The 26,052-nt window shown below is 37.6% G+C and overlaps 1 protein-coding gene across 1 annotated transcript; it reads left to right on the forward strand.

Annotated features, from left to right (window-relative positions):
* The first annotated feature begins 1,964 nt into the window (after positions 1-1,964).
* On the forward strand, positions 1,965-25,796 carry LOC112043129 (uncharacterized). The gene is given in 8 exon segments (XM_052885897.1): positions 1,965-2,039; positions 8,506-8,608; positions 15,276-15,407; positions 16,707-16,934; positions 17,829-18,000; positions 18,425-18,582; positions 20,051-20,105; positions 20,665-25,796. Coding segments are annotated over 8 exon segments (1,152 nt in total). The 3' UTR covers positions 20,894-25,796.
* The last annotated feature ends 256 nt before the right edge of the window (positions 25,797-26,052 follow it).

Genomic DNA, 26,052 nt, shown 5'->3' on the forward strand with positions numbered 1-26,052 from the left:
AGGCATGGGAGGCAGTTATGCGGGTACTCTCCTCAGATTGGCTGTGGTTGTTCTTGTCAAACCCATTAAAAAGTTAGTTAAGTTTACGCATTCCAAGAACCTCGTTTAGACTTTCACCGCGTGTAAACCACATTTGTTTCTTGCCTTGTTTAGTTTTGTACTCGTAGTGACATAGTCACAGACCCCATATACATTAGCGTTTCTCTAGCTTGGTTATTCCTATCCTACTAATCTTACTAATATTATAAACGCGATAGTTTGTATGGAAGTTTATATGGATGTTTAATGGATGTTTGTTACTCTTTAACGCCGAAACTACTGAAGCAATTTGGCTGAATGTAAAAATGTTTTACTCTGTATTAATACATAGGTTACTTTCCATTACGGAAAAATCCATGGTTCCCGCGGGATTTATGAAGAACTGATACCACGCGGATGAAGTCGCGGGCATTCGCATTAAAGTGCTTAATAATGTAGTAAAAGTATGGTGGGCTTAAACTCCGAATTGCTTCCCCTAATTAAAAAGGCCTGGCACTATTCTTAGCTATCAAATTAGGCTGATAATGATGATTTTTAAGCTAATACATTATTTTTACAAGATGTTATAGCAAATGAAAATCATCAGAATTTATGTGATTACTACTGACTCTGACAAGTAAAACTAATATCAGGCTTGATCAGTGTCCAGAATAACTTCGTACCTTAGTATTATTATAATGAAGACTTATCTTGCACATAAAGAAGTATATGGGTATGTACGTACAGTCGTAGAATTAAAATATAGAAAAGTTTAGCTTTTAATGGCATCTAACATTTTTCCTCTAAAAATATCGGGAAAAGGCAGATTTTGGTATGGCTACAATGTATCTCTATTTAAAATTTCATCAAAATCCTTTTAACTATTGATCTGTAAAAGAGTAACAACACAGAATAGTCGTTAAGTTTTCTGAATTTTCCAAGATTCTGTGTAATTTCCTGAAATGTAGGATTTCCTTTAGAATGTTCTACAAAGTATTAGAAAACAAAACGTGAACGGAATCGGTTAAGTTGATATCAAATTATAGTGTAATATGTATAGTGTGTATAGTAATTTGTTACGTTAGCTTAGTTATAAATCAGAACTTGAATAAATCTATAATAGCATTATAAAGCTGAAGAGTATGTCTACTCTCAACTTTAGTACACGACACGTCGATCCCGCGATATAATAATCGCTGCTCGTTGATCCAGTGGAGAGCCGTGATAACCCAGTGGATATGACCTCTGCCTCCGATTCCAGAGGGTGTGAGTTCGAATCCGGTTCGGGGCATGCACCTCCAACTTTTCAGTTGTGTGCATTTTAAGAAATTAAATATCACGTGTCTCAAACGGTGAAGGAAAACATCGTGAGGAAACCTGCATACCACAGAATTATCTTAATTCTCTGCGTGTGTGAAGTCTGCCAATCCGCATTGGGCCAGCGTGGTGGACTATTGGCCTGACCGCTCTCATTCTGAGAGGAGACTCGAGCTCAGCAGTGAGCCGAATATGGCTGGATGACTGGTCTGATTTGAAAAATTGTTTCAGTATAAAATAGCCCATTTATTGAGGAAGGCCACCTCACCGTATTCTTACGGAAACGGAAATCACGCGGGTAAAACCGCGCGCCGCCAGCTAGTTTGTTATAAAATTGATTGGCAAGTTATCTAATTACAATTGTAATAACCAAATACTAAGATAAAAACAGCAGCTGATACCCATAAGATGAATCTTCAATTAAAGAAAACTAAAAGCGGTATAACAATAAAAGTGTCACGATCTGTTTGTTACATTTACAGAGCCCGCGGATCCGGTGTCCTAGCTAGGGTTCAGCGATTGTGCGATCGTGTTCGATTTTGTTTGTTGAATTGGGCCGGCTGGAGCAAGGAGGCTGGATGCGTGCGCACTACATTCTCGGTCGAGTCACAACGAGCGCGGCAGTCGGCATGAGGCGCGCGCGGAGTGTGACGGGGCCCTTGCGGCGGGCCCACCCTGCCTCGGGCGCCACTTGGAACGTCCAGGTACACTACCTCTTTACCCATAACCCCAAACTATACATCTCTATATAACACCACATAACAAAGTTAACTTTTTTAATAGATAATTTTCACTTTACTCTTTGTATAAACAACTTAACAATTTTGTTTTGTTTAAACACAAATTATGATGTGAATGTGATCAGTGGATAGACTCAACAGTTGGGTGAATACTTGTTGCGCACGCAACTCATTGCCATGAATACATTCAAAATGTTATCGTCCACGTAAGTGACGGGTGAAAAGGATCTAAACACCGGCGAAAATGATAGCCGTGCCCATATTTTGATTGCTCCTTTGTTAGTACTTTGTCAGTGTAATTCAGAAGTTGTAAAACTATCATCTTCTGTTAAAACTCACATTTTTATGAAATTATATTAAATGTGTAAATTGTAAATATTCGCATGTTTCTGATGTGTTTACAAGAAACATCAACAATGTTCATATAAATGTATTTATAAAATCAGAGAAATATTAACACATATAAAACCCAAACTTTTACGTATGATTATTTAGATTTCTTCAACTTAATTAGAGTCGTATAAGGTATGTTTTTACTTAAAAACTGTATAAATATAAAGTTTCATAATATTTGCGGAACTTTGACATCCTCATTGTAATGTTTGTTGTTCACGTCTGTGTTTAAATGTAATCGATCATTATAAATGACTGATCGGCCTGAGTATAAAATTTAATCAATCATTTTAAATGACTGAGTATAAGTTAATTATTTTTAACCATTTTGTTGTTAAATTAAATTATTGATAAAGGCTTAGACCAATGTGTGACCAGTGCAGAGCATGCATGAAGAAAACGCAACATCGATACTATACGCGTTATTCTTAGATGCAGTAGTGAATCAGAGCAACGTACTTTCGGTCCTCAACGACTAAAACTTAGTACATATGAGGCTATTAATGAACTGGCTGGCTTGCTACGCTTCTGAAGTAAGCACGGCTGGTTAGAGTCATCATCACTGGATTATCCTTGGATCGAAGTTCGGCGGTCTCCACACGAGAAGCGTTTCTATCGAGAAAAATTTATAGTAAGGACCAAAAACAACGTTGTACAACTATTGATCAAGTGCAAGACGTTACGTAGCGCTAAATTGCAATCGTTGGAGCATTGCCGAAAGGTTGCCTGTCTATTGGTTTTCTACAGGATTTATTACGGAGAGTACGCCTAGGAACAATTCCATCTAATTCCTTCTTCAGCTTTCTACCACACAACTGCCAGGCATCGCAGATGACTGCATCCATACGTAGTTGATATCCCTTGGACTTGTACGAAGCGTTTTGAGTTTTCGTTCCTGATCTGCACTTCGGAGTTATGAAATGTCCTTCTATATTCCATTTTTTACCACCTACAAGATGGGTATCTTCAAGTCAAGTGGGAATGGGCATCTTCTAGGCAAGTGTGTTCCGCTATATGCTGCATCATCGCTTACTGTCAAGCATGATTGCGTCTATACTAATATTATAAAGCTGAAAAGTTTGTTTGTTTGCTTGAACGCGCTAATTTCAGGAACTGCAAGTCAGATTTGAAAAATTCTTTCAGTGTTAGATAGCCCATTTATCAAGGAAGGCTATAGGCTATATATTATCCCCGTATTCTTACAGGAACGGGAACCACGCGGGTGAATGAACACAGCGTCAGTTAGTGTTAAATAATGTTAAAAAGAGGTGAGGAAAAGACTCACAAAAAGAAAGGATAAAACTATTAAAATATGAAACGAAGTCATGTAAAGATCTTTATACTTTCAGGACTAACAGAAATGTTTTTAGTGAATAGTCCTAAGGCAGTTGCATTAAAGGAAGCAAGCACTAAACGCGAGTGCAGTCTCGTACGAAACGTTTTATGTGAACAAACTCGTGGACAATGGAGCGCTTTGAGGCGGCAAGTGGATGCATTCTGAATTCTTTATACTTATGTCGCGTCACTGTCTCCGTGTTCAACAATCACGCTCAACAACGTGTTTCAACCATATTATATACTAGCAGACGCCCGCGACTTCGCGTGTTATTTAGTTTTTCACAGATCCCGCAAGAACCATGGATTTTTCCGGGATGAAAAGTAGCCTATGAGTGAATCCAGTGTAAAATCTATTTCTATTACAAATTTTAGCAAAATCGCTTCAGAAGCCACAGCGTAAAGGTAGAACAAACATACTTACACACACACACATCTACTTTCGGCTTCATAATATTAGTGTGACTAGCCCACGCCCCGCAGTTTTACCCGTGCCCGTTTCCGAGAGAATAGGGAGATAAAATACAGCTAATGATACTCATTAATAATGTGACTTTCTAGTGGTAATAGAATTTCCAAAATTAGTTCAGTAGATCCATAGATTATCTCCTAGGTACAACACCACATTAAGTTCCGGTACGATCTCGTCTAGACACGGAAAAGGGTGTGGATTTTCATCGTGAAGTTTGCCCGCTTCCATCTTAGATTGCGTCATTACTTACCATCAGGTGAAATTGTGGTCAACGGCGAACTTGTAGAGAATAAAAAAAATAGAATAAATGATAATGATTATTATTATTATAAACACTACAGCTTTACGAGTATAATATTATTACGAATTAACTACAGAAGCTCGCGGTTTTACCCACGTTGTTCCAAATATAAAATAAAAAAAAAAAACTCCGATTGCCTGCTCGCACCTAGTCATCCGCCTCGAGTATTTTGTATAGCGATTAATAAATAACGTTTTTCTATGATAAAGCATTTTCAAATCCTCTTGATGAGCCTTTGAATTTAATATCCAAATCGCAATATTTAAAAAAAAAACATTTACCTCGAGTCTATAGCGTCTTACAGTCATCATATTTTTTTTTTAACTTCACCTAGATAGGTGAAGAAATATAAAAGAAAATCCGTTTAGTGATTTGGAAGATAGAGGTAATAAAGAATATTACATACATTACATACATACAAGATACGAGCGAAAAACATAACCCTTCTTGCAGTCGGATGAATAGCCGATGTTACTCCCTGATAATGTAGCTTTCTGTTACTGAAAGAATTTTACAAATTGGTTCAGTAGTTTTGAGTTTATTCGTTACATGCAAAATACAAATCCTTCCTCTTTATAATAAGTATTCGTATAGGTAAAAGAACTCATTTCACATAAACTCCTATTAATATGAAAATTATAAAGTTATGAATTGTCGGTATTGTCTAGTAACGTATTTTACTTCTTAAAACAAATTCAAGCTTCAACTCATGTTTATTAATATTTTGCGTCATCAACCCATATTCGGCTCACTGCTGAGCTCGAGTCTCCTCTCAGAATGAGAGGGGTTAGGCCAATAGTCCACCACGCTGGCCCAATGCGGATTGGCAGACTTCACACACGCAGAGAATTAAGATAATTCTCTGGTATGCAGATTTCCTCACGATGTTTTCCTTCACCGATTGAGACACGTGATATTTAATTTCTTAAAATGCACACAACTGAAAAGTTGGAGGTGCATGCCCCGGACCGGATTCGAACCCACACCCTCCGGAATCGGAGGCAGAGGTCATATCCACTGGGCTATCACGGATTAATATTTTACAGAAGTCTAACTATTTTATCCCGCTGAGAGAGTTTTCTGTAAACTGGGTTAAAATCTTGTTACAAAATTTAACCATTTTTCTTTTTTATCTTTTAAAACTGTTGGATTTTGTTATTCTTAATATTTTGTATTTTTCGTATTTTCAAAAAGTAAGTTTTTTTTAATATAAATTCAAAACCAGTTTTAACCCAAATTTTACTAACCAGAGTTTTTAGTTCTAGTAAAAATAACAATGCAATTAAATAAAAAAATTATAAATTGGGCACTTAAATATCCCGCAGCGCAAGGGATGAATTTTTTTCGATAGATTCTTAATATTTTGTTTAAAGTATTATATTTTGTATTTTATTAACATTGTTAAAAAAAAAGGACAAATAAATAAATGATAGAAAAAACATAGCAATGATACCTTACATAACTACAACCATTTTTAAAACCTCCGTTATTTTAACTGATACAAATATTTTTGTCCATACATATAAATAAAATTGAAGTGTCTCTCTGTGCAGACGGCTATTCTCTAACAATGTTTTGTATAACTCGCAAGTGCGTGTTTCGAGTTTACCGCTATCTTTCTCATTTTACAGTATCGTGTTAAACAGAGAAAGATAGAGATGAATTCGAAACTCGCACTTCTCAAGTGCATAGTGTTATTTACACGAAATTAAAACACAATTGTTATCACCGCGTTGCAACGACTTGCGGTACGGACGGCTTCAGTGTGCTCGTGGCGTTCGAGCCATAGATGATACATTATAATTCGAGCCGTCCACATCTCTTGTTGTGTGATTCTTTATGGGTTACTTGGGATAGGCGGGGAGAGTGACTTGAGTGAAAAAGGAGAGTGTTTGTTAACAGTTAAAGGATCCTTTAACCCTACACACAACGTTCACAAGTGCGTTACTTCACTCAAGGTCTGCCATTCTAGGGTCTAATTTTGGTTACAGTTTGATTTGTTAATTAAGTTGTCCTGACAAATGTTGTGAATCATAACCTTTGTTCTACATTAGTTTTCTTATTTTGTAATCACTTTTGAGTCTACTAAAACAATTAAACTTTTAAATTTGTTTTGTCTGTCTGTCCGTCTTTTTGTCCGGTCTCTGGAATGGTTCGCCCGATGGCCTGGAAAATAGGGCAAGGTTTTTATTTGTAAAAAACAAAATTTTACGAGGACGAAGTCGCGGCCGTCTACTAGTATCCAATAAAAATATGCTCTCTCCTTAAATCAATTTCAAACAAACTGCGGGAACATGAATGTGGATAAATTTATGGATTACAATGGATTTAACAATAGCGTTTGAGTGGGGCTAGATCGCAATCTATAGTCGCTATGATCGTAATATTTTAGGATCGCATACTTCTCTTTATAATAAAACGCCCAGATCTTTCTTTTTAAACTTGGGACTTTTTTTGCTCAAGTCTGGTCTGGTTTAGTTACCACCCTGGGTAAAGGCGTACCGTCAAGTCATTTAGCGTTAGCGATAGTTCGCGTATAATAACTTCGGAATATCATGCATTTAGCTGCGCAACAAGTTAGTTAACTCATATTAAATTTAACATAAAAAATTTTAATTTCGTATACATGGAATAGGGTCCGAAATATATCGATATTTCGATATTAATTAATAAAAGTTAGGGATTTCTCATAAAACTTAATTTAAAAATCATGTATTTCTTTCAAATTTTCTAAACTTCAAATACGCTGTAACCGATTTTGTGACGTCATAATGTTACTTGATGTATTAAACGTAAAACTATGTGTTAACTAACATTTTTATCCAATACTCCGTTTGTTAAAGTGACGTCATGAAACAGTAAAAATACAGACAGTTATGGCCGACAGTGTTTTGGCTCGTATTGTCAAAAAAATATTTATAAGTTAAAATTTTCATGTAATCACGTCTCAAAAAAATATCATATTTTACTTCAATCTAGTAGAACAATAATGAACAATTTAAAACCATTTAAAAAAAATGTCAACTAGCCTATTAAGATTTTAGATATCAACGGTAACGTAGGAGGGCGATGGCAGGGTATCAACCCGCGCGTGCTTGACACAATGTATGACGTACGCGTAGCGTAGCTGCAGCATATTGGTATATTAATCTATGGCTATAGCTTATTTTCGAGTCGTCATAAAATTTGCATCCGGCTATACCAATTTTCGTACGCAGTATCGCTTTTAACCCCTATTTTACACCCTTCTATTTATATCATATTGTCCATTTTAACGGTCCCCTACAAGGCTAGACCTCACTTCTTATAAAAGAGGGGATATGGAGCTTGGACCCACAAGTTACTTCAATGGTTGGCGGGATACCTATACCTACTAATGTTATAATGAGGTACAGTTTGTGGTATTGTAGGGGTTTGTGAAAATTCTTTTACCACTAGAAAGTCACTTTATTTATGACTGTTATAGGGTATTTTATCCCCGTATTCTAAACAAAAGTAACCGACGCCTTAACTTACTGCCTAAAAAGGAAATGGCAATGGGCTGGTCACTTGCCCAGATGTACCGACAGAAGATGGACCGAAAGAGTGCTGAAATGGGCAGGTTCAATAGGCACAAGACCGAGAGGCCGCCCAGCTGCTAGATGGGTAGATGAAATAGAGGCGACAGGGGGAGTGAAATGGCAAGAGGCAGCTAAAGATAGGGAAAGGTGGAAAACATTGGAGGAGGCTTTTACCCTTAGGGGGTGTGTAAATATAAACAAAAAAAAACAAATTTATTTTAGAAATGTTATTTAAGATTGTGTGTTAGTATTATTATTATTCTAAAGGGAACGGGAACTAAGCGGCTAAAAGCACGGCGCGTCGGCTAGTATAAAATATCAATATTAAATTATGGTATATTATGGATGATTGTTTGTATGTATTTCCAGGTGGTGCGAGGTAAAATGAGCTCACAGTGTCTGTGGCATGCCTGCCGCGCGCTCTCCGCTGGCTTACTGCTCATGCTTCTGGGTGCTGCTATGGCAGTTATAGGTAAATATTTGTACTTGTTTAGCTTTTATATACTAGTGTTCACCTGATGTTAAGTGACGATGCAGTCTAAGATGGAAGCGGACAAGTTTATTCCGCCTATGTCTAACTGTTTTTACGCGGCAACGTAGCGGAACGCTAGATCACATATGGTGTTAAGATACCACTTTACCAGCAAAGAACTGGTAGGTATATAGCCACTTATGCCTAATACCAGGGAGGCTATTCTGTAACGATGTCTATATCACTTCGATAGTGCGAGGTTCGAACGTTTCGTTTCGTATATATCGCTCTCTGTCTATAGTACTGTGTTAGACAAAGAGAGATAGAGGTGAATTCAAAACTCGCACTTGCGAGTTACACAAAACTTCGTTGCTGAATAGCCCTTCAGACTAGACTGGAGCCAATTCTAAAAATAAAAAATCCTTAACAGACCCCAGCAGAATCAAATCCAGGACTCTCTGTTCAGAAGTACGTCATTACCAACAGCGCCAGAGAGGTGGTGCATAATAATTTATCTATGGTGCATAATAATTTAGTTTCACTGAAAATGAAACTGTGACAGACGAACTTCTATACATTGAAGATATTTAGAAAATATTTAGAAAAGGACATTCTAAAATCGATACTGAAGCCATAAATATATATTTATTTTATTATTTGTCAGTTTGCCTGTCCGAATTTTTGTTGACTGAGTGTTATGCTGAAACTACTTAATGAATTCAAATGAAATTTGGTTCCATTTAAGACCGTAATACGAAAAAGGTATTTTTTGTCACGAAAATGACATCAGAAGAGGGTGAAACAGGGGTTGAAAGTTTGTATGGAAAGTCCTTCATTTTCTAAGTTACATTTGTTAAATTTGGCGTGTGTAAGTACCACAAAAATAATGAAAATAATCATTCGAGATTTTCTAAATTCTACTCACGTTAGAAAGGGGTTGAAGTTTTCTTAATATAAATCGTTCATGTTTTGAGTCATATAAAAATTATTGCACAAATCATATACAACATGTGAAAAATATTATAAAGGGTTGAAAGCTTACATCAAGTTTTATACGGACAAAATCGCGGGCGTCCTCTAGTTATGTATATAAACCTACATGTGCATCTTATTTTTCCGGAATTACAAGATTCACTACGCAATGCCGGCAGCAAAAATAAGCATAAAGGTACTTTTCCAGATGAAGTTTCTCGTTCACGAACGTCGTTAAAAGTATCCCTACGTTTCTTTTTTATTCCAGCAAATATCCTCAGGAGTAAATAAGGCTGCAATCTCCACAAGTATATATCAAGCTACCTCTTTGATTATACCACAAAACAAAGTTATACCAGTTATACGGAGATTACGCTCCGTATGATTTAGGTTTTATGTGCTTTTGCTCTGTCCACAATAACAAAGCAATAAACGTTGACCTTTTTCCTAGTGCGAGCACGGTACTGATTAAATAGATCACTTAACTAACCCATTTACTTAGTTTTAATAATATCAACCTTTGTGTTCATCATCATCATCATATCAGCTGATGGACGTCCACTGCAGGACAGAAGCCTTTTGTAGGGACTTCCAAACATCACAATACTGAGCCACCTGCATCCAGCAAATCCCTGTGACTCGCTTGATGTCGTCAGTCCACCTGGTGGGTGGGTGGTAATAATAATCTTCATAAACCAGAATAAGCTTTATTTCTTGCAAATAAATTTGGCAACACTAGAGCAAGGGAACAACGCATGACGTCATCTTTTTTCGAGTGTGCAGCCGGATCCATCGAATTATAAGACGTTGTCAGGTCAAAAAGCAGAACTAGAGATATTTCTTGTATTTAATCAAACAGTACAAAACAATACAGGATATTATGATAGTTTTCATATGTTACCCTAAATTATTTACTAAAAAACTTCCCTTGGGTAGTAAAAATAGCTAACTGAGTCGGCAAGCGTACAAAAAGGCGGAAGCAAAGATATTTCCTGCACGCGAGAGCCGCGCGACGTATCCGCTTGCACATCCGGCGTGTTGATACGGTGACTTGTGTGGACGCACATCTAACTAGGTAGATAATTAACTTGCTCGATTCTCTACTCTCGATTCGACACTCTAGCGCTTGGTTTAAAGAGTCTTCATGTAAAGCTAAAGTAACAGTAAAAGTTGTAAAAAAGACTACTTTTCAGTGAATAAGACCACCTTTGATTTATGACGTTACTTTGACTGTTACTTGCAATGAAGAAACTGGCCGGGTCTGTTAACGTTTCATATATCATCGTAAAATTGTAAATACCGTTCGTGTATAATATATCTCGCGAGATTGTGTGTTGTCGATTGTGAACCGCAACATACTGCTTACAATTTAATGTGTTATTATTCGGAAAAGACTCTTTTATTTTTTTTGTACGTTTACATATAAAAACTAGCTGACGCCGCGCGGTTTCACCCGCGTGGTTCCCGTAGAAATATGAAATAATATATAGCCAATAGCCTTCTTAGATAAATGGGCTTGCTAACACTAAAATAATTTTACAAATCGGAACAATAGTTCCTGAGATTAACGCGTTCAAAGAAACAAAATCTTCAGCTTTATATTATTAGTTTCTTTCACAATATACATGTTCTATGAACATTTTTAATTAATTTTTGGTTAAGAATATAGCCTCAGTATTATGGGAAATACTCCCCAGCATCCTGTATAATAAGCTTATTTGGGTAGGATCATGTATATACTCATGCGCAACTATCAAAAAAATATGTCCCTACTCATCATCATTACCAGCGTCATCATCATTATCATTATTTCAACGACCCACGACATTGCCAGGCCACCCTCCTTATAGGAGAGGGTATATGGAGGGTATATGGAGCTGATAACCACTATGCTACTCCAATTCTTTGGTGGGCATTTACAACTAATCGTAGAGAAATATTTTTAACTAGAAAATGTTCTTTTTTTTGAACGAATTTCCATATCAAATCTGCACGTTGCAAAAGGGGGCTAGACGGAAAAAATTAAGACCAAAAAGTTGTAACGACACTTTTTGCTATAGTTGTAAGCCGTGACCTGAAGACAACTGGTCAGCTCTAGAGTCCTTCTGTTCCAAGACTCCCAGACATGGGTGGTCTGGGCCTCTAAAAGCCCATCCTCCCCCCCCCCTGTCCCAAAAAGACCCACCGACACCATAAGACCCCAAAACGCCAAAAGGCCCCCCGTCCTAAGAGATTCCCCGACCCCAAAAGACTCACCAACCCCAAAAGACCTCCGACCCACCCCCTGACATTAAAAGCGATAGCGATAACGATATCTATAGCGATAACGATAGCGATGAACCCTCAAGATTTTTAAATCTGACTTTGGAAATTAAATTCAAAGAAGCAAACCTTTCAGTGTTATCATATTACAGGTATAATAAATTGCCTTTATAAATAAGCAACAAAATTATAAGCAATTTATTATTTACAATGAAAGGCGAAGCATCAAGAATACCTGTAATATTGCAGTGATGTATGCTATTCACGCAAGCGACAATAAACGAGCCAGCCCTTTTGTACTGAGGAGGCAAACAAGCGATGTTCAAAGGTTTTATCTAGCTTAAGAATTTTGTTCCTATTGTACTACAGTCTCAATTGGAAACAAGAACGATGTACGTCTTTATATTAGAGACATGCATTTAATTCTTTCCTTTTATCTTTACGAGTACGTAAAACAAAGTCGAGTTCACTACACCATTAATTATATCTTTTTTAATTCTTATTCTTTACAAGTTAGCCTTTGGCTACAATCTCACCTGATGGTAAGTGATAATGAAAGCTAAGGTGGCAGCGGACTAACTTGTTAGGAGGGTGAAAATCTACACCCTTTCGGTTACTACATTTCGGTTTCGGTTAATTATTACAAAAGAAATTTAGACGAATTCTGGCAAAGAGATGAATAGTTTGTAATAGCAATACTTTTTATCAAGATTTTCCACCACCGTGACACCAAGGGTACAGTAAGGTTCACATATCCACATACCTAAAGATCACATCCTTTATCTCGGATCTATATAATTATGTAATTATGAGTAAAATTACCCACATATACAAGTGGTAATTATTTGCAAAAATCTCAGAAAATAAATAAAAATAATGTCATATAAATTAATATCAATAATTCAAGCACAATCAACAACCAGCGACATGAATTTATCATTTTAATAGTTTGAGTTCCGGTATTTAGCATTGACACATATAATCATTTGTACGTTAACAATAGGATGGAAGTGACTATTTACACGTAAATCGTACGAATTAATTTATTTTAATTTATATGACCAGTCGTACGACTAGCTGGGGTATAAATATTTTAAATCGATGGTACGTAATAAAAATTTTTAATATGTTTTTAATAAGTTATTTAGACCTCAGAATTTCATAAATATTGTAATACATACTGGCTGTCCCGCATAAATTTTCATTATTTCTTTTATATTATTAAATTATAATTTAAAGAGCAAGTGACGAATTAGTTAGCCATTGAATAAAATCACCTTATAAAACAATAAATTTTTCGGCTGTTTCTTTGGAATTTTTGTAACTTTTTTTCTGCTTTTAAGTCCCGTATTTACAACAAACAAACAATCTATACTAATATTATAAAGCTGAAGAGTTTGTTTGTTTGTTTGATTGAACGCGCTAATCTCAGGAACTACTGGTCCGATTTGAAAAATTCTTTCAGTGTTAGATAGCCCATTTATCGAGGAAGGCTATAGACTATATATTATCCCCGTACTCCTACGGGAACGGAAATCACGCGGGTGAAAGCACGCGGCGGCAGCTAGGATATTATAAAACTAAACAAAAAATTAAAAATATATTTAAATTGGTCAAGTTGTTTTACACATAATCGAGACTACCGCATGATGTAACGATTTCTTATAACACACTTGCTCGTAAAGTTTCATAATCTACTATTATGAATACAAGAAACAAGAATAAAAGAACGATAGAATAGAAGTCGCTACATACCCAGTATACATTATTATTATGTCCCGTATCGAGGAACGAGTTTAGGAGCGGATACCGCAGCGGAGATTGTCGTGCCTGACAAGCGATGTGCTCTTTCAAAGTTAAATCTTTGTGCCGTTTTCAGTTGAATTCTCAGAAACATTGTCTGCTTCGGAGCAAAAATCTTTTCACTCTGAATCACAACGGATGAGACAGTTTTGTGCAATCCGTGTTGTTGAGCAAAATTTTGGCAAACAATAAGGCCTTTTAATACTTCTACTTAACTTTTTATAGTACCGTATCATACCGTATACTCAGTATCATTAATTTTGTGTGATTATTGTTGGCCTGACCCGGGATTCAACCCTGGAACTCACTGTCCGTAGCTAAACCAGCTAACCACGAGACCAATGCCTCTGCCTCCGATTCCGAGGGTGTGGGTTCGAATCCGGTCCGGGGCATGCACCTCCAACTTTTCAGTTGTGTGCATTTGAAGAAATTAAATATCACGTGTGTCAATCGGTGAAGGAAAACATCGTGAGGAAACCTGCATATCTTAATTCTCTGCCAATCCGCATTGGGCCAGCGTGGTGGACTATTGGCCTAACCCCTCTCATTCTGAGAGGAGACTCGAGCTCAGCAGTGAGCCGAATATGGGTTGATGACGAGACCAATGAGGTAGTTAATATTCAGTCAGTCAATAGTTAATTCTCAGAAACATTGTCTGCTTCGGAACAAAAATCTCTTCACTCTGAATCACAACGGAAGAGACAGTTTTGTGCAATCCGTGATGTTGAGCAAATTTTTGGCAAACAATAAGGCCTTTTAATACTTCTCTTTTCATAGTACCGTACCATACTGTAATAGGTATTATACTCAGTATCACAAATTTAATGTGATTACTAGCTGAACCACGCGGTTTCACCCGCTTGGTTCACGTTCCCGTAGTAATACGGAATTAATATATAGCCTATAGTCTTCCTCGATAAATGGGGTATCTAACAATGAAAGAAATTTTCAAATCGGACCAGTAGTTCCCGAGATTAGCGCGTTCAATCAAACAAACAAACTAGCTCTTCACCTTTATAATATTAGAATAGATTGTACAACGAAATGAATGAAGTAGTTAATAAGCACGTAAGTATATATTGTAGTAGATCAGCTAGTTTATTACAAAGGTTAATTTTTATTTTTTATAATTTAAAAATTTAAAAAAGATTTTTTTGAACACATTTTCTGTTAGTAGTCTGTAACAATTGTGAGCGAATCAGAGCATAGAAGGACATAATTTTTTTTATTATTTATAAGTTGGTCCTTGACTACTATCTCACCTGATTGTAAGTGATGATATAGTCTAAGATGGAAGCGGGCTAACTTGTTAGAAGGAGGATGAAAATCCACAACCCTTTCGGTTTCTACACGGCATCGTACCGGAACGCTAAATCGCTTAGCGGTACGTTTTTGCCGGTATGGTGGTAACTAGCCACAGCCAGACCTAGACCAATTGAGAAAATCTCAATCGGCCCAGCCGCAGATCGAACTCAGGACCTCCGTTTAGTAAAATCCGTCAAAATATTAAAGAATGTGTGCGTAATTTTAATTTGTAGAAAAATTATTACAACGTAAATTAATCCAGTGAAAATTTTGAAGAAATACAAAATAAAACATTTATTAATAATTATTTTTTTTGTCTTTCTAGGATACTATGCTGACACGCTGTCAGTCGCAGAAGAAGTGCGCGGCAACTCTACAATCTCAGTAAAAGACGAGGCGCGTGGCTTTCATCTCAACAATCTGTCTTACGCCGGTCCCATTGTTATGGGGTTTGGAGGTACTGCTACGAACTATATTGTTTACTCATAGCTACATTTTGTATTAACATTTTACTGACAATTTAAAGCCTTTTGTGAGACTTTATAATGAGGTCCTGGGTTTGACTCCTAGGTCAGGCTATGAAATATTGAGTTCAGTTCTTTATAATATTTATTTATTTTGCTATCCTCCGCGAAAAGGCGAACGAACCATGCGACAACGTCAACCAGGTCCAAGGACAAAATATTCTCTTTCACTCCAAAACCGGAGCATCCTCAGGAGATGTCGACTCTACAACGTGCAATTGCAAAGTGCCGTTTTCGACCTTTACGTATATAGAGAGTATTTTGTCGGACCTGGATAACGTTGTTGCATGGGTTCGTCGGCTTTTCGCAGAGGATAGCAAAATAAATAAATCATTATATAATCGTGATGAACTTCTGCAAAGTAACGCCTGCTTCTGTCCAATATGAGTTCAGTTCAATAAGTTCCCATTAGCAGGCCGAAGGTGGGGAACCTCTTGCTCGAAGAGGACGTTCGGTCCCGGTGATTATGATATCGTTACAGAGTAACTGCCTGTCAAGATAAGGTTTTTTACGAGTACACGTCGCGGTTGTGTCTCAATCGGTGAAGGAAAACATCGTGAGGAAACCTGCATACCAGATAATTATCTTAATTCTCTGCGTGTGTGAAGTCTGCCAATCCGCATTGGGCCAGCGTGGTAGACTATTGGCCTAACCCCTCTCATTCTGAGAGGAGACTCGAGCTCAGCAGTGAGCCGAATATGGGTTGATGACGACGACCTCGCGCGTAGCCGAAAACTAGAGCTACATATTATGTATAGTCTAGACGCGGTTTACGTGCGAGTGAGAAAATGTGCGTAGGCATCTGGATGGGACGTATTATGTAGCTCTAGTTCTCTATTTCGGCTACGTACTCGTAAATCGCCTCATCTAGACAGGCAGTTACTCTTTGTGGAATCTCGGTTACGAGCGAGAGTCAAGGTGCGAGTGGACTAGCTCGTAAAACGCCTCATTTGGACAAGCTCTTACAGTTACAAACTTACAGTATACCTACACAAAACACAACAAACGGTGTTCTGCCTAAGTTCCATATCTTCTCTCGTATGAAGAGGTTTCACTCGCGTAGTTCCCATTATCGCAAGAATAAAATATAGCCTCATGACACTCACAAATTAAGTAGTTTTCTAGTGGTAAAAGTATTTTCAAAATCGATTTCGTAGATCCAGGAATTACCCAAATAAAATCAAAAACCTAATATTAGTATAGATAAATAAACTTAATAATAATTTGTATAGGTTTCATCGTGGTAGCAGCTTGCGTGATGACATTCGAAGCACGTGACAGCGCCGCTAAAGTGACGCCGGCTAGGCCTCAAACGCTGCCTCGTCCTATACCCCGGAGGGGGCCGTGCGCTGCGCCTGCAAGACTAGACCAGCTCGGAGTATATCGGCTGCCACACGTTCTACCACTACCACATGCGCTGCCACTCGCTCCGCCACATCGGATAAGACCACCACACGTTTGTCTCCGGTATGTTTCAGTTGTTATATATACAAGTGTTAACTTTGTGTCTTGTAGTATGTGGTATGTTAATCGGTTTCGGTACAAAGCAATGTTTTATGTATATTTCAATATCAATTTTTGAATTTATTGATCAAAAAAACAAACCTGTAATAGGTTCTTTTTCAGTTAATTCGATAAGACAATCGTTAAGATTTCAATGTAACTATGAAATTTTCTCAAGTCTTCTTGCACATTCCCGCCAATAATAACAATTGATTGACCACTTTCAAGATGCCTATATGAATAAGCATCTTCTAGTCTAACTTAGAACCCATAATTGCTTTCCATCAGGCATGGACGTAGGCCCAAACTTATCTATCATAAAAAAATGAAGAAACAGTCTTGGTACAAGTCCTACTTCAAAATGAAGTGTACTTAACTTTACATAATTTTCAACAATAGTGTTACCATGAAGCAGCGCGTTGATGTCTTTTGTATGCTAAACCCTAACCTGTGAATTTACAATCTAAAACATTGCTTTGTTTTGTTATTTTCAATGTACAAATCCTTTTGCTAGCCTGCCAATGTGTATCTCGGTCTGTGTTAACCCATAAGCAGTATTTCAATTTCATATTTACCCAAAATTCTTGTTTGGTGTGTAACAACTAAGTACGAGTATTTATTTAAACTTACTTACCTACAGTGTACCGTGTAAAAATGTATTGTGCTATATGACATTACTGCTATCAACCCTATTAAGTCAAATTGTAATAAAAATAAATAGACAACTAAGGTTGATGTTTTGCTTTGCTATTCGTACGCTTACCTAAAGGCTCCTTAGTGCGATGTTTTTTGTATCATACAAATTGCTGAACATAATTTAGTATTAAACAAATTATATAACACAATAGGAGCCTGACATGTGTTTAGAATCGCGGGAGAGAAAGCTAGGGACCGCGCGCGGTTCGGTTCCGCCCCGGACCTGCGGGGCGGAGGCTCGCGCGCCCCGTTGCCCATATCCGCGCTCCGCCGTCCGCTCCGTCGCTATGCCCTCTCCGTAGATGAGCCTCCTCATTCCGCTGTCAGGTAATCATCATGTATTTTGTTTTTCGCTTTGCTTTGCTTCTGAATCCCTTGGCTCACCCGCACACACTGAACAATTGTCATTATACTGATTGATAGAGTAAGGCTTTATATAAAGCTATTGTTTTTTTTTAATTAATTAAAATAATGCATAAATAACTCACCTGGATCAGCCAGGCTGTCCAATACGGTAATGCAGCCAGTATGCATATCCGCGTTAGGCAGCCTGACTATCCCTTTGGGCAAAAACTGAGCCACCTCAGTCTTGGCATAGTTCCACGTGGACATGATTTGTTTTCTATTACCTAAGATAAGTTAGCTTAATTTTTTTATTGTTATATCTGAATAAAAAAAACTTAAATAAGAACAGCATAAAGATGGTCATACCCCATAGATGTGCGGGACTAATATATGAGTGGTCACACAGTGCAAGCGCAGCAGAGTCCGAGTGTGGGTCGCAATCGTCGTTGGCGTTGGATCTACACGCGAGCGGCGTGTGCGCGGGCGTCACTCTGCGTGTGCGCGACAACACGCGGCGGCGCCCTCTGGCGCGACAACAGAGACTCGTCGAGGATGCTATGCATCGTAAGTTGTTGGATAGCCACACAGTGCAAGCGTTGCCAAGTCAGAGTAAGAGTTGCAGTCGTCGCTGGTACCGGACCTGCACACGAACGGCAGCATTCGGCGGCGCCCTCTAAAGCTATGTACCGTAAGTTGGGTTTGCTGGTGGTAAAAGCGTGGTGCAGGTTCGCTTAGTTTGGCAGTCGGGCGTAGTGGTGCTAATGCAGCTCGCTGCGAAGTTGGTGCAGCGTGCGGTGGCGAGCGAGCAGCGAGAAGTAGGAAACCAAGAACCAGTGCGAAGTGCGTATCAATCGACTCGAGCGCCGGAGCTGTGCAACGGACACGTCTGCTCACGATTGAACAGAAAGAGATAGGGTGCTAGCTTCATCCCCCGTTCCGAACCAACGGAGACCTCAATACCGCTACCTCAACCTAGTACAGCACAGGCTAAACCAGAACACTTAACGGCGTCCTCACCCACAAGATTCGACCGTCAGCGGAACAACTGCAGCACTAGTGCGGAGACCTTGTACACGAGGAAGTCGAACATGCACCCTACTTTCCCTACGTGTACAGGGAGTAAGGGTGCACACGGAAGACGAAGAAATAATACAGTATGCTGCCTACAAACCACCAAGACAGACAGTACGCGATACAGATGTCCACAAGCTTCTCGAGTCTAAGCGCTCTACACTAGTCGTGGGAGCTCATAACATCAAGCCTCTCCGCAAGACAATCACCGGATCGACCTTACCCGTCTACCTCTTCTGGACCAAGAGGGTATACGAAAATACTCCGCCAAAGACAAAGCCAAGATTCTGGCGGAACATATACCAAAACAATTCACCCCGAACGTATCGGAATCAGACACGTCAACAATCAACCACTTTGCGGCGATCGACATACACACGCAAGAGTTCACGATTTGGATGATAGCACAGGACAAAACTACCGGATATTACACCGCCCCAGCGCTGGATAGCCAGGAATCGCAGTCTGCGCAGGTGCACTGACAATTGCACTCATAGACCAAGGTGCCTCAGCCCCGAAATGGCATGGAAGAAATCACTGGGAGAGCAAGTTCCCCCGCGTCTTACTCGGACTAGGAGGCCAAGCTTCGAGGTCCGTACCCCCACCCAACACCTCTCGGGAGGTGATGACGTCACTGCTGCTAAGTTGTAATATAGTCACACAGTGGCCGAGTCAGGTGCGGGTCGTAGTCGTCGCTAGCGCTGGACCTGCGCGCAAGCGGCGCGTTCGATGATTCAGTAGAACTGTGTTTATTAAACATACGTATAGTAGAAATAGGTTACAAAAGATTCTAATACTCAATCATTAAACTGGCTGGTTTTAACTATACTAGCTAAACGGCTATCAGCATAACTTCTGTGATATATATGTATGAGCCTATAAAAAATAATCAATATAACAAATAATTAAAAATAGAAAAAGCTGTATTGAAAAAAACAACGATTTTTTTATCATTTTCCAGCAACCTCAGGCGAAAACGTCAGCAACATAACCAACGTGGAAGAATCAATGCCAAGGTAACATTTGACCATTCTTACTAATGGATTGCCTACTAAACATTGTAGGTATGCAATAAAAAAGCTAAAGACTTTGACTTTTTATTATAAAGTCGAAATCAAAGTCACACTTCATTTATTTCAAGAAGCCATATTACAGTCATAAGTCAGGTTATCTATAATATAAAAATGAATCGCAAAATGTGTTGGTAAGCGCATAACTCAACAACGCCTGGACCAATTTGGCCAAATCTTTTTTTAAAATGTTCGTTGAAGTTCAAGGATGGTTTTTAGGGTAGGGGTAGGGTAGGGGTAGGGCAGGGGTAGTTGAAAGTTTACATCGAGTTTCACGCGGACGAAGTCGCGGGCATCCGCTAGTGTTATGATATAATTAATGATGATAACTAAACTATCAACTAAAGTTATGAGGGTTCGAAACGCGCCTTGGTCCGAGAAGAGCCTTTCGAAGCTTTTTTATTATTCTTAATATAATCATTTACACTATAACTTTTGTATAAGCTTGCATTTAATAAACAAAATGATCTTATTGAGAGACATGTTTGTGGTGATGATTTTACAGGAATAACGAAGAATCAAGTAAAGAAACAGTTGAAATGGTTCATCTGACTGTAGAGCAAGAAGCGCGTGCGCGGAGTGCTCCGCCTCCCTCCCTCTGTTCCCTCCCCCCCTCCCCGCAACTTGTGATATCACCCCCTCACTCGCCAACCAGATCAGACGTCACCAGCATTGTTATAGAACCAGCGGAAAATGAAGGACCTCCCGACGAAAGAACAACGCCTGAACACTGAAAATGTAAATATTTCGGAAACCCTTTGTAAACAATTTACAAATTTACAGTAATTATACTTTATAAAGATTATATTTGTGCATATTTTGTAATGAATTAGTATTGTTTATTGTTATTAAAATTGCTATCGTTTACTTAAAAATAAGGTATTATGCGGGAGTTATTGGTGTGTTTATAGAAATCATACAATGTGTATATACGAGGTTTGTGCGGGTCTAAAAATAAAAAAAGTAACTCAGATCAGTCAGTATGTACAGATAGTTTTCTTCATACAGCATTTTTCTCTAAAAACTTTACAACCCCTTAAAGAATAAAGACTGATAAAAGCGAATTTTGTAAAAAGATTTAAACCACATATTTCTACGATAAAATAAAAAAAATACAATAAAGGCTAAGCGTAAAAACTACTTATCGAAACTGAATTATCTATAGTACGTTTGAAGAGAGCGTGATAAAATACGAATAGTAGCAGAGGGGATTTTTGGATTCACTCCAGCGTAGCTGGTGAATGTTAGGGAAGCTACCTTGCATGTTGTTGAGTACGTACCTTCCCGAAGAATGATCCCTCAATGGTAGTAGGTACGTTTAGAGCAATCAATAAAAAAACAACTTCAAAAATAATCAACCAGTAGGTTAGATTAAGGTATGCATGGTGGATTAATATTTGTTTTCTCGAGCTACGAGGAAGTTAAATTTTTTGTTCATTCTAAAGGAAACAAACATAAAATATATATATTCTGACGATTTCGGCAAGCCGACTGTCTAAGTTTTTTTCCCACCGCTGAATGCGTAAATAATTTTTAAACTTTTATTATTGTTTCCATCATCTAATGTGTCAAATGTAATAGACCACTTGGTCTTGTTCATGGTATTCTATTTTATGTATAAAATTCATCAACCTATTTGCGCCCTTAGATAATCGTTCCGGCGATGCTTCGACGCTCGCCAAAACCCTTAGTGACGCTGCTGAGATCTCATTTAGAAGCCTTCGGCACGTGCACAATCTGAAAAATACCTATGTGCTGTGTCACTGTGAATATTATCTATATCTATACCCAGACGCACAATTATCCGACCACTTTAATATGACGCGAGTACATTAAAGTGGGCGGATAATTGTGCCTCTGAGTATATATGAGGATATATATTTCTTGTGCCGGATCTCGTAGTATTACCTCGTTAAACGTACTATAGATATACCGTTATAGCGAATAGTTGATGTATGTAAATGTGTCATTCAATTAGTAATTAAACACAGTTATTTTTATTAAACGTCTATACACGTAGATATATGAGTAGGTATGTTGTTATATAACCTAACCTAGTGTATCTTGTCCATTAAAATTATTTAAATGTACTTCCTATAATAAAATAAACTTAGGATTAGTAAACTTATGGTCTAAGGGACTGTGGTGGTCAGATCTTTGGATTTTTATAAAAGCTGTTTGTCAATTTGTCATACCATAGGTCATATAATACCATAGCACACACCCTAGGTAGCTAAGTAAGAGTGATATTTTCGAGTCGTCGGCTATTGGTCGACATAATATGCTTTTTTATCACCTTGAGTACCTATTGTACGAGCAGGCTGACTAAGTTTGAGTTTTTATAAAATGTACAAAAGTCTGGCTATGACAGACTCTCTCTCTAATACACCAGATTCTAAATATTCAGATAAAAGCAACACAATGTAGTTATAGACACGTAATTCATGTTTTTAACACCAATTATCGTTTTGTTTTTCAAAAACTATTATATCTTTAACCTTTTAAATGTTAAAATTGATAAAAGAAGCTTTAATTTTCAAATACATTTTACACGTAGTTTCGATTGCAGGTTTCTTGTTATATATTATTATCAAATAATATATAACTACATATGTATTTGTTCCTTTTGCCGTGAAGATCCTTGGGCCGTGGAGTCGCAGTGGCAAAAATTTCCGAATCATTTGACCGCGGCTAGTTACCTCGAATGGTGACAGATAATGGCTGGCTCATTTTTTGCGCAAAGGATCAGCCTGGCGAAAATGCACCCACTATTCTTGCTAACTATTCCACGTGGTCATGATTTGTATATTTCTATTATTACAATAAGTTAGCTAAGTTCGTAATTCTTTATCAAATTATGTTATATCAGGATTAAATCTAATTACTTCAAAATGTACAGGTATCTCTTTTATCTTTACTCTATCTCTTTCTAATTCCAAATATAAAAACGAGCAATACGTCAATATAATTAGGTTGAAATCTTTCAGTGTTTTTATAACTACTTTTCTTTTCTGCTACTGTTATTTAAGTGCTAGATAATATTAGATGATGATTAAATAGGTCACAAGTAAACTTTATAATATGGTGGATATACATTCTTATAAAAGCACCTAAATTTCAATTTCAGAGAAGAAATGAATACCATTTCTTATAGGGATGGTTATACTATGGTATGGTATTATACTGTATCTTCAGATAAAGTGTTTTGTAGCAACGCTTATATAATTAATGATCTTGCACATGGTTACACATACTGGCATATAAATAATAATTACTTCAAGACTTAAAAATATTGAGAAATGCATTAATAATATACCTGTAATAAGCAAATTTTTGTTTTAAGAAATGAAACATCACGTATCATAGACGGTGAAGGAAAAATATCGCGTGAAAACCTGCATACTTGAGATTTTTCTTATTTCTCTACGTGTGTGAAGTCTGCCGAACCGCATTGGGCCAGCGTGGTAGACTATTAACCTAACCATTCTGAAAGTAGATTGGTGCTCAACAGTGAGTCGAATAGATATCGGTTTTAGTTAATTATGAAGCAAATATTAGGCCACTAAAAACATCGATCGTAGATCGTTAGATGGGCCTCAAAGCGTCGCGGAATTGTCATTAGTTTCGCACATTGAGTACGTCATCACTCGTAACACATATCTCTTTATTCATGTTGTGGCTTGTGTTTTTACACTTTTGAAATGAACACGAAGGCATAATTAAGGGATTAAAATAAAAAAAAAAACAGTAAATATTTAAGTCCACGTCCACTCACAGCATGCGCTTGTTACGTACCTACTAAGTTAAGATGTGCGTGCACTTTTTTGGTAATGACATAAAATTGTGCGTTCTTTAAAATGGAGGGGCCCATCTAACGATTTATATCGATGACTAAAAACAGAAAACTGCGATTTCTCAAAAGTGGATGCTTATTAAATACAGTGTTTTTTCATGGTACTGCATTGAATGAATAAAATGAGCGCCTAAATTAAGTAATATAGCTTTCTGTGAGTCATGTTATTTACGTCATAAGTGATATTATTTCATAAATCTTATCAATAAGACATACCTACAGGGCGATTTTCTGTCGATATTTCTATTAGAGAGGATGAAATAAAACAAGGGATGAAGTTAAAAGAATGTAACTTTAGATATATCTATATAATAGTCATATAGAAGTTTGAAAGTAAATGGAAATCGAAGCAATAGGTACAGCATTTACACCATGAGACGTCTCGGGACAATAGAAAGACAAATATCGACCCGACTAATAACAGCCGAAAGGAAAATATCGCTGTCTCTTTCAATGCCTTTGGATGAAAGAGAGAGCGATATTCCAATATCCGCTATTGGTCGACAATGTGTCTCTTTGTCTTCACGAGATATGTCGCTATCGTATGCTAACCCTTCTGGAACTTAGCATCATTTGGAGCCATCTGGCTATATTGTAGAAAATTAATTACTTTTGCATGTTTTTTTAACTTACAATATTTATCTATTTAGTTAAAATCTTGCAACTGAGTTTTAAAGCAGTTTCCCCCAAATGATTCAATAAAAGCTTTATAATACTATTTTAAATACAAGATTAATTTGGATGACATTTTTTAGTCGAGTTACGTCATTAAAAAATTAAATATGGCGGTTTTTACGTCATCGTACGGGTATGAAATGAAAGAAGTTCTATAGTGGAGTAAAGGATTACATAAAAAAAGCATATTCTGGAAGTCCTCAGAAACAGCTCCGATTTTGATGATTTTTTAAAAATCAGAAACCAGAATTTTGGTGCGGGGACGAAATGTTTCTGATTTCAAATAATATCAAAAAACGAACTAAACAAAAAAATTAATTATTGATAAGGCTTCTGTATTGTCAAGGGAAAAGTTTCTAGTACCTCGTAAGATACGTGAAGCGATAGAAATTAGTCGTCACCCGAATTTTAATCGGGATCATGGATGGTTGCTGCCCACAGCGTGGAAACCGCTATTTCTTTCACTTTTTTCTTGTTGTCACATACAACAAACTTGGAACAAGATAGCATTAGTTCGGTTTGCTTACAAGAAGACGAGTCTAATGAAGATGACATTAATGAACCGTCGGAGAGTGTAACGGAACCTTCACTCCCCACCACTCAACCCCTCTCCGCGCGCGCAATGCGTGCAGCAGCGCGTCGCGCAGCCGCTTCGCAGTTTGGATCGTGCCGCGATGCAAGAACCAACTCATGACTAAGGGCCCCGTATGGGTTCGAAACTAGTCGGGCATACTCCGACGTAATATCACGTGAGTTTTAGCCGTGTTTCATAATCAATTAATATGAATAACACTCACGATAGTTTAAATTTTAAATTCTAAAATAAACAAAAAAACATCCAAATCGGAGCTGTTTCTGAGAACTTCGAGAAAATTTAATATTATTACCTATAATAATTAATTAATAATTTATTTCAATTAAAATTATTGAATTCAAAGTAGTGAAAATGATGCACTTAACTCATAACATGGTCTCCCTTTGACTGAACCGCCAATTCGTAATAACTTTATACATTCTTAATGTTTTATATTGACGAAAGTAGTAACGGTTTTCTTATATGTAACAATGTCTAATGTAATATTGTGTAGATACATGATCCAAGTGGTTGTTGTGATGTCTATTAAAATTGTTGACTATGAATTCATTTCGTTTTTTTAAAACTTCTTTTTAGTACTTTATCTTAGTTATATTTACAAAACGGAGGTCCTGGGTTCGATCACCGGCTGGGCAGATTGAGATTTTCTTAATTTGTCGAGGTCTGGCTGGTGGGAGGCTAGGTGGCTAGTTACCACCCTACCGGCAAAGACGTACCGCCAAGCGATTTAGCGTTCCGGTACGATGCCGTGTAGAAACCGAAAGAGGTGT

This window comes from Bicyclus anynana, chromosome 15, assembly GCF_947172395.1.
Source record: "Bicyclus anynana chromosome 15, ilBicAnyn1.1, whole genome shotgun sequence".
NCBI classification, from domain to species: domain Eukaryota; kingdom Metazoa; phylum Arthropoda; class Insecta; order Lepidoptera; family Nymphalidae; genus Bicyclus; species Bicyclus anynana.